Source organism: Panicum virgatum, chromosome 3K (genome assembly GCF_016808335.1).
Source record: "Panicum virgatum strain AP13 chromosome 3K, P.virgatum_v5, whole genome shotgun sequence".
NCBI classification, from domain to species: domain Eukaryota; kingdom Viridiplantae; phylum Streptophyta; class Magnoliopsida; order Poales; family Poaceae; genus Panicum; species Panicum virgatum.
The window spans coordinates 52,918,140-52,930,450 of NC_053138.1; the positions used below are offsets into that span (position 1 = coordinate 52,918,140).

The following is a 12,311-nucleotide window of genomic DNA, read 5'->3' on the forward strand; positions in this document are numbered from 1 at the left end:
TGAGGTTAATCGGACCGGTCAGTGGATATACCTTTCCAATATAATATGGAGTTTGCCAGCAAAGTGGTGAACCAAGCAAAGGCCGATCTAGACAAAGACAAGGAGAACAAACGGACTCTGAGTGCATCGTGGTTGCCCGCTTCTCCCAACTGTAGAAGGAACCTATTAATATGTTCCATCGTAGAAACTTCTCCCTGCCCTGAGAACTTCGTGAAGTCAGGCATCTTGTACTTGTGTGGGAGAGAAATCTGATCATAAGCCGGAGGATAGGGAGTCTTGTACATGACGGATTGCTACTTTGGCCTCAAACCAAACTGCTCCCTCATCACTTCAGCTATCTTTGTGCTCCAATCAACTTGTGGTTCAACCATTGGCATCTGTTGTGTTTGCTGAGCTATCCGATTAGGTGTCTGCTGAGTCATCGTCGGCTGTGTAGCTGATGGGTTAGCCGATTGTTGACCAGTAATATCCATGTACGGCACATTGACATACCGTATCTGTCCAGTTGCTTGATTATGGAATACCCAGTTGACTCTCTTCTGATGCGGAGATTGCGACAACAACACTTCTGAAGGAGACTGGGGTTGGAGCAGGATAGCAAGACGCTACTGTGGGGTCATCGGCGGTGGTGCCGATGTATTAGCTTGTGCCATCTGTTGTGGACTCCATGCGCCTTGTGCATTTAGCTGTGTTGCCGATGCATCCTGCTGTGCACCCATCGGCTGAACGGCTGATGGATCAGGCTGAGAAGCTATCGGCTGAGAAGCCGACGCATTAAATCCGGATGCATACTATACCCAGTAGCAGGATTCCATCCTTTAGGAAATACGGATGCAGATCCATCTTGCACAGTTGTAGCAATCGGCGGCATGGTTGAGTAGATATGATCTGCTGTACCCGCCGATGCTGCAGTAGTCATCTGGGGTGGAGTTTGACTGTTGCTTGTTCCTGCCTGGCTATCTTGAACCGACAGGGCTGCTGCCATAGACACCTCCAAGGGAGTATATTGCATCTGATCTGGTTGTATATAGCAAGGACCCATGCACCCCGGTAATGTGCCTTCAGCAAAAGTCTTGACCACTGCATTGTGCACCGTGTTGCCCATGACTGTTGCACTCATGATGAAGGCTTGTGCCACAACTTGGCCAACTGCGTCTATCATCTTGCTTTCATGTTGAGCCTCTATCAATGGCAGGAAAGATGGAAGATTAAACTTCTTGATCACCTCACTAGATCTGTTGACGCTATACGACTCGAGGCATTCACGTTTGAATCTCTCCACCAGCTCTTCATATTCCTTCTTTTGTTCTTCTTTGAGCTTGTCTTCAGGAACAGGAATCTGGTTTTCTTCACTAACTGCAGATTTATCTATGATGTCCACCATGTTGAAGCTTTCGGTCCCACCAGGCATGCCAAAAGATGTGTTGACGCAAAAATCAACACACTGGAATCCGAGGGCAAGTGTTCGCCGAGTCACGGAAAGTCAACCAAGCGTGCCAGTCAATTTGACCTAAATTTGACAAAGGAGAAAACAAAGTCAAATTCGAGAGCGTATCGGCTGGGATTCCGAATATCTCTCAGATGAGCATATCGGCAAACTTTGCCGATACTATAGATGACAAAAAGATATTAAATGCAAGCACGTAGTAAACGAGCGTATAGGCAGGATCAGCCGATACACTAAACGACATAACCGGCTTTGAACAGCTGATCGTGTGTGTATGACAATATCTAAGCTACGAATGTGTAACTTAGATGATGTGAAGCTAAAAACAAATCTAAATCGGCTCTTGAGATAACAAAAGTGTTACTCCAAAACCTAAAACCGATCTAGTATGTTTTAGATGTGATAATGGCCAAAAAGCATAGGAAAACCTACAAATTTAGCCGATATCAATAATTGGTGAATAAATCTAGACGAGACGACAGCGATGCGCCCGGAAGTCAAAGCCTAGATAAACTCGATAACTTTTGAATAGATTTGAACGAAGCCACAGCGATGCGCCGGTAGCTAAAGCTCAAATATACTCGGTAAAACAAAAACTCACCAGCAAATCAAGTCGCTCGAATGTGAGGCGTCCTTGATCAACTTGAAAGAACTCGTCGAAAAAATAAAAGAAAAGGCGAAGTCACCGAAAAAGTGCAAAGGAATTGTAAAATTTGTTGTATTGGATGTGTATCAAGTTTTTCCGGTCCTTTACAACTAATATATATAGCCTAGCGCTATCAAGTACTAGCCGATTACGGCAAACATTACTTGACCCTAAAAAAAAGACTATCTAAAAGATAAATTACTTAAAATATTACAACCGAATCATCAAGATTTTCGTAGAGTCCGGATCCTCTTCTACTTTCTTGACTTCATCGGCCACTCTCCATCGGCCAGATACCAGAGCTAGCGGATCAGCATCTTCAAAGCATATTCTTCTGGCCCATCGGACGAACTCCATCGGCCGATTCCAACCCTGTGCATCTTTTGGTTTCTTCCAAATCGGCCACCTTCCCTTCACAAAAATCATCTCCCTTGACACGTGTCAAAAAACGGTATCAACACAACCAAAGAGGTTTGGTACGCCTACGGGGTATGCTCGCTTTGGGGCAGGATGCACTCGCCTAGCGGCTGAAACCTCAACGGGCTACTACTGGTTAGGGAGTCTTTGTAAAGGCCTCATAGTGAATCCCTGCCACTCACCAAAGGAAGTGTTTAAGAGGCTAGCTACCTCGGGCACAAAGGGAGACACGACTTGTGGGTAAAGTGTGCAGCCTCTGCAGAGTGAAAACTGATATATCAGCCGTGCTCCCAGTCACGAGCGGCTCGGACCCTCACATGTCAACTTAATGGAAATCACTGCATTTAATTCATTTGTTTAATTGTTCCAAGCTTTATTTACTTCAGATTTACTACTTTTTTATAAAAGTGGGATGGTTCACACATGCTTAGTAAATAGTTACTAATTATTTAATTAAAATGCTTACCGCTTTACTAATCCAGCCTTAATTCCTTGTTATAAGCCTTGCGTGTAGTTTGCTTTTCTAATATACTTGCTGAGTACGACTTGTGCTCACCTTTGCTATTACCACAACATTCACAGTAAGATCAGTTTGAGCAGTATCCAGATGATATTCATCAGTTTGAGGAGTATCCAGATGATATTCAGGACTTCTAGGCGTACGTTTCCCCCAGTCAGCTACATGTGGAGTTGGAGTACCCACTGCTAGAATAAATGCAAACTGAAACACTTATTTATTTATATTAATGACTTTCAGCTTGGTTTGTAATAAATTTAACTCTGATACTTTATGGCATTGCTACTGTTATTCACTATTATCGTCTAATGTGTGTAATTTTGATCCCGGTGCATATATGATTTATTGCTCGATTTTACTCCTTCAAAACTGGGCGTGACACCTTGCCATCATGGCACTCGGCAAAGGCATCCATTACCATCACTTAGCCGTCCCCCTTACTTTTTTTTACTGAGAGCCAATTGAGCACTCGGTAAAGTCTTTGTCGAATGCTCGACAAAAAAACAATCAATAAAGAGTTGTTTACCGTCAAAATCGGTGCTGAGTGAGCTATGCCGAGAGTGGCACTCGGCAAAACTTTTTCCAGGTGTTTTCCTAGTTTCCCGTAGTGATGGTCAGATTTCAGCAGCATACAACTAGCTAGTACAGGTGGTTAAAAAGTCCATCAAGGTCATTGAAATTTGATTGTTTTGAACATCAAACGAAAGCTTGAAACTTCCAAGGTCTCAATCAAAATTCTGTATTTCATTCAATTTCTTTTCAACCATACAGCCATGGCCTTGGTGGACACTTCCTTATATGCATGCTGACCATGGGTGGTAGAGGAACCACACGTTAGGCCCCATGCTGATGGCCAAGCAGACCAGGGAGAAGACGAAGTAAGCCATGTAGACCACCAAGGAGGGAATGCAACTGGCCGTTGGTTGCCAAGTTGAATGCTACCATGAATAACACGTAGAACACGCCCTCGAAGATGATCCAGAGGCCTAGCAGCATATGGGAGGTCAGCACCTGACCCGCTGTTGACAGCCAAAATTGGCACTAACCGGTATGACCGGTATGACCGAGCGGTCTGACCGGTCAAGGCACTATGGCCTGTCCGGCAGGGGCTGACCGGTCTGACCGGTAGGTCCGACCGGTCTGACCGGTCCAGGTAGAGTCCGAGTACAACTAGAGATTTTTATAGATTTAGATCTGTAAACAGGATTTCTTGCGGGACAAGTCCACCCCACCCTATAAATATAAAGGGTCACGGCCGATTAGAGAATTCAATCGAACAAAATCAATACAAACTCTACTTTTTATCTTCTTCTCCAAACCCTAGCTTTTCCAACCCCATCTGCTGTTCTTCCCTCGTCTCTGTGACGTTTGAAGGCGTTCTAGGTGGCCTGCCGATCCTAGAACAACCCTACGTGCGCCTACCCTGACGGGGTCCCTCCCGGGTTCGCGTTCGTCGACCGTCGCTGATTCTCACCGGCGACCGGTCTGACCGGTTCCTTAGACCGGTCTGACCGCTCCACACAGAGAGAGCTGCATCGAGCTTTTTCTCGCGCCGCACGATCTAGTGCGTTCATGTGTTGACCGAGATTTACGTCAACATACTTTTTGGCGACTCCGCTGGGGACGAAAGATCTTGGTTAATAGAACCGATCTAATCTACTCCAAAGAAGATGGACTCCAACACAGAAATCGACAAGGAGAACATCATCCCTTCATATGAACATCTTCCGGAGGACGTTCGTTTGCTGCTGGAGGAGCGCAAGAAGAAGCGTGATGAAGAAGATCTACAAGCGGCGCTTGCAAGCATCAAGGTCGGTCGATGCGGCAAAGTCACCAAGATCAAAGAGATCGACTTCACTTCTACTTCCTCGGATGCATCTACTGAGGTAACACCTACTGCAACTGCTCCACCTTCTGGTGTTACTATGGAACAAATTCAGAAATTGTTAGCTGAGCGTGATGTTTATTGGGTTAATTGGCTTAGTTCTAAGGAAAGAGAAACGACTGGTAAGAAACCAGAATCAGCCGATGAACCTTCATCTGTTTCTACTTCTGAATTTTATGTTCCTCAACCATCGGCAGCATCTCCTATGAGTCAACCTCAATATGGGATGCTGATAAATTATTTCAGTGGTCAAACTGTTACACCCACATACACTGATCCTATTATGAGTATTCCTGGTTCGTCCAACATTAGCCGAACGAACGAGATTGTTCAGTACACACCACCAGAAATCTCCAGGAATTCAGTGCCACACACTAGTCCTATCTCCGACGAGATGTTCGACCGATATGTGCAGCGTTGGCAAAACCGGCAGAGACCGGTCAGACCGGTATATCAGCCCGGTCAGACCGGTTCCCCCCAACCGGTTCGACCGGTCCATCCGGTCAGTTTGTTTCAAACCAGCGAGAGGTATCTACATCCACACAGCCAAATTCTTCAAGTAATTTTGATAAAATGCTTACTGATTATAAGAATGATTTGGCTAATCTGCTTAGAGAAAGTTTTGGAGTGGATGTTAGAAGCAAAACCCGCACATACCAAAAGTCGTATCCTACTTCGTTTGATTCGGTTGCATACCCTGTTGGTTTTAGGTTGCCTGAGTTTGTTAAATTCAGTGGGGAAGATACTAGGAGTACTTTTGAGCATATTAGTCAGTATCTTGCCCAATTAGGAGAAGTTGGTTCAATAAACGAGTTGAAAGTGTGTTTATTTTCTTTATCCTTAACTGGAACCGCTTTCTCATGGTTTTCATCTTTGGCACCTAATTCTATTGGCTCATGGGAACAGTTAGAGCAGAAGTTCCATGAGCACTTTTTCTGTGGGCATGATGAGCTTAAGTTGTCTCACTTAACATCGGTTAGACAATCGCGTGATGAATCTGTCAATGATTATGTAAGACGATTCCGCGATACAAAAAACCGATGCTTTAGTATGAATATTGCAGAAAAGGATTTAGCTGATTTGGCTTTTAATGGCTTGCGCTCTCATATTAAAGAAAGATTAGAGGGCTATGATTTCTTTACCGTTACTCAGGTGCATCAAAGAGCTTTGGCTATAGAAAGCCAAAGCAAAGAGCCTCAAGAGTCTCAAAGACATCATCGTTATAGTGTGCATACTTTAGAATGCAATTCAAATTGTTCGGACGATGAATCTAATGATGTGTATGCTGCTGAGTTTGCTTGGCCATCTCAAGCTAAACCATTTACTTGTTCTGCTCTTAAGCCGATTCAGAAAAATCGGCAAGATGAAAAATTTACTTTTGATGTATCCAAGTGCGAAAGGATATTTGATGAGTTATATAGGATTGGATACGTCAAAATGTCACATACTCTACCGCCGCTTGAAGAGTTGAAGCGGCGAGCATATTGCAAGTTTCATAATACTTTTTCACATGCTACTAATGATTGCAATGTGTTACGTAGAAAAATTCAATCGGCCATTAATGAAGGACGATTGGTTACTCCTAATATGCAGGTTGATCAGAATCCTTTCCCAGTGCATGTGTTGGAATTGAAAAATCCTAAAGTGCTAGTTCGGCCGAGTCAAGCCGAATCAACCAAGGGGAAGAATGTAGTTATTGGTGATGAAAGACCTGAAAAGAAGCTGACACAGGAGATCCCTCAAGGTGCAAAAACACTCGGGGGGCAAGACAAGAAGAAGGCCGACAACAAGTCGACCGGTCTGACCGGTTTGACCGGTCTGACCGGTCATGGGACCGGTCTGACCGGTGCGCCCAGTAAATCTGGGAACTCCTCCAAAATTAAGACAAGGCCGAGTTTTAAAGAACTCTTGGCTAAATATGGGAAGGAAGGGAGTGCTCAGAGATAGAAGGGGCCACCAAGCAAAGTCAAGGATACGGGATCATCGTCAAGACATCAAGAGCAATCGAGTCAAAGTAATTATACTTCATCTAGTGGACCGATTGCTCCATGGTATTGTTGGTATCCTTACTTTTATACACCTATGCATTATAGTAGGATGCATATGCAATCATATTATATTCAATATCCTCCTATGTATCCAAATCATGCATTATTACAAAGACTGATTGTTGCTAGCAATAATCCGGTCAAGCAAGATGTTGATTGCAGCAAAGAGAATGGGAAGAGCAAGGAGCAAGATTTGAAGTATTTACAGCCGAGGTGGTGTCCCTCAGGTTTGTCTCATACTCAGAAGCGAAGGCTGCAACGTATGCGCAAGAAGGAGGCAATGGGACAACAAGTGGAGACCGTGCCAAAGACGTCAGCGATAATGAAGAAGGTGTGGCGGCCCAAACAAGTTGTTTCAACATTGACTTGAGCAAAACATGGCCGATGTAGTGTTAATCATCGCCCTTAGACAATTTTGGCTCAGAAGAATGTTTTTTGGTAAGCAAGCTTTACCAAAAAACAGGGGGGCATATGTTGACAGCCAAAATTGGCACTAATCGGTCTGACCGGTCTGACCGGTATGACCGAGCGGTCTGACCGGTCTGACCGGTATGACCGAGCGGTCTGACCGGTATGACCGAGCGGTCTGACCGGTCAAGGCACTGTGGCCTGTCTAGTAGGGGCCGACCGGTCTGACCGGTAGGTCCGACCGGTCTGACCGGTCCAGGTAGAGTCCGAGTACAACTAGAGATTTTTATAGATTTAGATCTGTAAACAGGATTTCTTGCGGGATAAGTCCACCCCACCCTATAAATATAAAGGGTCACGGCCGATTAGAGAATTCAATCGAACAAAATCAATACAAACTCTACTTTTTATCTTCTTCTCCAAACCCTAGCTTTTCCAACCCCATCTACTTTTCTTCCCTCGTCTCCGTGACGTTTGATGGCGTTATAGGTGGTCTGCCGATCCTAGAACAACCCTACGTGCGCCTACCCTGACGGGGTCCCTCCCGGGTTTGCGTTCGTCGGCCGTCGCCGATTCTCACAGGCGACCGGTCTGACCGGTTCCTTAGACCGGTCTGACCGCTTCACGCAGAGAGAGCTACATCGAGCTTTTTCTCGCGCCGCACGATCTAGTGCGTTCGTGTGTTGACCGAGATTTGCGTCAACACCCACCTTCAAAGCCACAATCTAGGGTCCGCTACACCTCCTAAGACACTCCAGGCGATACAAATTAAAAACCAGCTGTTGTATAGTTTCCTGATAGCTAGCTACACCAAGTGTTTTGGATAACATGCTGAACTTCCACTCATGTCTTAATTAAATTCTATGTTTCTGGAAGTTCACTCAATATACTTTTTAATACACTCATGATCTAGGTTGACACTTTTCTATATGCAACTGCACCCACACTAGCAAATGTGATTTGCCACAATTGAAGAAAAGGGAGAACAGACCATGCTCCTAGGGGGACGACCGTGAGGAAGATGAAGTATCTAAGCATGAGGCATGACAGCAATGACCTAACATGTGTAGTGACTATCACTCATCGTGGCCATTGAACATGGGCGAACACCCGTAGCTAGTTGATCAGACCGTCACAAATCCGCAGCATACTTTCTGGTTCCTCCCATTTCTATCTAGGTAAATGGTTCATAGAATAACCAAGGTGATGACGGTATGATGAAAGAGGTTGTGAACTTGTCAAAATGGGGAAGAGGGGTGGGTGGTTTGTGTGTGTGTGTGGGGGGGGGGGGTGCGGAGAAATAAGTGGCCCGAGAGTGATGCTATATATAACCCTAAGTGCGACTCTTATTGGAACAAGGGCAAATCTAAGTACTAATAATCTGATAATTGAACATGGCGGGCGTGGGAGATAATGACTAGAATCACCAGCAAAATATGCTAAACAAATAAGAACAATTGTTGACATAAATTTGGTCACACTGTTGGCACCTATTCGGGGCCAACACACGAACGCGCACGATCGCACGGCGAGCAGCGACGCTCCATGCAGCACCGCAGCACCAACCGGTCAGACCGGTCAACCAGACCGGTATGGTTGACCGGTCAGACCGGTCTCGTCAAAGCAGCCCGACGAGGTTCCAACGAACGCCCACCCGGGAGGGACCCCGTCGGGGCAGTCGCACCTTGGGTTGTCCTAGGCTCGGCAGGCCAGCTAGGGCATCCACAAATGCCATGGAGATGAGAGAAGAATAGCATGTTGGGATTGAAAAAGCTAGGGTAAAGAAAAAAGATAAAGACAATAAAAAGTATATGTATTTGATAAGTTCGATTGGGTTGGATTCCTCAATCAACAGTGACCCTTTATATTTATAGGGTGGAGAGGTCTATACCCGTGGGAGGTCGAAAATACATTAAAAATTGACCTATAATCAACTTACAACTCTAATTCAGACTAAACTGCTAAAAACCGGTCAGACCGGTCACCAAATCCAGTCAGACCGGACTTTACTACGGTTCATAACAGCCAAAACGGTCAAACCGGTTACCAAATCCGGTCAGACCGGATTTACCCAGACGTGAAAACTTGCAGGTGCTATATCTCCTATGTCCGAACTCCAAATTAGGCTATCCATATATCCGTTTCGATCGTCTCGATGAGGGCTTCATCTTTGTGCACTCAAACTCATGATTTGACTTCATCTTATTACTGTTTTGAATCTGTCTTTGCAACATTGATGAAATCATGTCCAAAATATCCCAAAACAATCCTCATGTCCTGCACAATAATTATACATGTCAAACTTGCAAAATAATAGGAGTTAATATTGAATTGGTTATTTTGGCCTTTATCTTGCATGCTTTAGGTCATGCCAATTTTGAGTGTCAACATATGCCCCCCTATTTCTTGGTAAAGTTTGTGTACCAAGAAACATTCTCAACGATCAAAATTGCTTAGGGACGATGACAAATAATACATCGGCCATATATTTTTTTATACTTATTATGCATGCTAATATAGCTAAAATAAGGAAACTAACAAATACAACAATTTATGGTTTAAAATCAGCAAACTATTTCGGCTTTCAAATTCCATAGCATGTCTAACAACAGAAATCCTGATACGGCCAATGCAACCGATTGTTCAAATCATGACCCCTTGGTAAGGCACAAGTATGAGATTGATAGTCATAACATGACATCCAAGGATTATACCAAAACCATGAATTATAATTGAGTATACCTAAATATGCATTCCATGGCACAAGCATCGACGGAATAAATGATGAAGACCAAAACGATGACCGTTGATGCTTTCTTGGGGTGGTGAAGAATTCCTTCTTCGTTTGCCTTCCAATTGATTGTTTTTGTTCAGATATCTTCTTGTATTTATCCAGAAGCTCCTCAAAGGTTGGCTTGGTCCTATTTTTTGCACCACCAGAATTAATCTACCACCAGAATTAATCTTAGGTTCAGACCGGTCGGACCGGTCAGACGAACTGGCTAGACCGGTCTTGTCAGAACAGATATGATTGCTCTTATCTTTCCCCCCAGCCGAATTTGAACATTGTTCGACTATATTGTTTGAATTATGATCATCATTGGGAATATTTTTACCAATTGAGCTATCTGATTGCTCTTCAACAACTGGGTTTTCTTTATCTAATATCAAATCTGAATTTTTATTCAATTGTCCATTTTTTTTGACACGATAGACTTTCTTGATCACCTTGTGTTTCCTTTTCTGCATAGGCCGATTTTTAGAATCAAAACGGTTATTATTTGTAGGTGATGGCATACTAATTGCCGGCTCCCTATAGGTAATATATTTTGGGCACAAATATGTTGGGAGAGATGGCATATATGAATTATGAAACCATGGTGCACAAGAATAAGACAAACTGAAATTAGCACCACATGGCATATTCATAAGGAATCCATATGACGGAAACGGCATTGACATAGGAGCATAATTCCATTGCCGATTCTGATTATAGAATTTTTGTTTTGAAACAGATTTTGGTTGTTTGGAATTTTTAGCCCGACTAGCATGTTTGATATCCTTTTGTTTTGAGGATTTAGCTGGAAGCTTCTTATTTGGCTTCGGCTTTTCTTTTTCATACTTACGACGGTTTTTGGATTCAATAGTTTTCCAAACACCGATCTCGAGTTTCTTGGGTTTAACCATCTTTGGCTTTGATTTTTTTTTGCGAAACCCTAGATGAGGCGGTTAGACCGGTTGGAGAACCGGTCAGACCGGTTGCGGTACAACCGGTGTCTTTGCCTTTTTTTTGTTGCTCCCGAGCGTAAAAGTATTAGAATTAGTTTCTGTGTACTTGCTAGGGAAATTTGGTTCGACAATTTTGGCTTGAGACGGCTGAATTGTATCTTGACCAGCAACATCACAAATCGGCAAATCTTTGCAAGGATTATTAGCCGGCTTCTCAATAGCCGACTTTTGAATAACAGGAATTAGATCTACACTTTTCTTTTTATCAATTAGAGCATCAACAAAATTAAGCAAACCACTTATAAAGCTGGTTGTGGACTTACTATGCTTCTGTAGATCGTACATTCTCAACTCGTCGATGGCAAATATTTTCATCATGATGACGCCTTGTTCCGTTACCCGATAACAGTGAGGAAGTATATAGTCATGGATATACTTGAGTAGTTCTTCAGGTAATCCTTCAAGTGCCAACATATCACTGGAGTTTGATAAATCGGACATGATAGCCAGATTCTCATTCCCCAGCGGAGTCGCCAAAATGTGTTAGCGCCTATTCGGGGCCAACACATGAATGCGCACGATCGCGGGGCGAGCAGCGACGCTCCTTGCAGCGCCGCAGCACCAACCGGTCAGACCGGTATAGTGGACCGGTCAGACCGGTCTCGTCAGGGCAGCCCGACGAGGATCCAACAAACATCCACCCGGGAGGGACCGCGTCGGGGCAGTCGCACCTTGGGTTGCCCTAGGGCATCCTCAAATGCCATGGAGACGAAAGAAGAACAGCATGTTGGGGTTAGAAAAGCTAGGGTAAAGAAAAAAGATAAAGACGATAAAAAGTAGATGTATTTGATAAGTTTGATTGGGTTGGATTCCTCAATCGCCTGTGACCCTTTATATTTATAGGGTGGAGAGGTCTGTACCCATGGGAGGTCAAAAATACATTAAAAAACAACCTATAATCAACTTACAACTCTAATTCAGACTAAACTGCTAAAAACCGGTCAGACAGATCACCAAATCCAGTCAGATCGGACTTACTACTGTGCATAACAGCCAAAACCGACCAAACCGGTTACCAAATCCGGTCAGACCGGATTTACCCAGACGTGAAAACTTGCAGGTGCTATATCTTCTAGGTCCGGACTCCAAATTAGGCGATCCATATATCCGTTTCGATCGTCTCGACGAGGACTTCATCTTGGTGCACTCAAATT

The 12,311-nt window shown here is 44.1% G+C and overlaps 1 protein-coding gene across 1 annotated transcript; it reads left to right on the top strand.

Moving 5' to 3' along the window:
• Positions 1 to 4,623: 4,623 nt before the first annotated feature.
• On the top strand, positions 4,624 to 8,286 carry LOC120701037. Its single transcript, XM_039985210.1, has 3 exons — positions 4,624 to 4,913; positions 6,506 to 6,710; positions 8,282 to 8,286. The coding sequence occupies exons 1-3, from the start codon at positions 4,698 to 4,700 to the stop codon at positions 8,284 to 8,286; spliced, it is 426 nt and encodes a 141-aa protein (XP_039841144.1). The 5' UTR covers positions 4,624 to 4,697.
• Positions 8,287 to 12,311: the final 4,025 nt, after the last annotated feature.

Coding starts and splice junctions, on each gene's coding strand:
- LOC120701037 (XM_039985210.1), top strand. CDS start 4,698: ATGGACTCCAACACAGAAATCGACAAGGAGAACATCATCCCTTCATAT. Junction 4,914..6,505: donor CCTCGGATGCATCTACTGAG/GTAACACCTACT, acceptor CCTAATATGCAG/GTTGATCAGAATCCTTTCCC.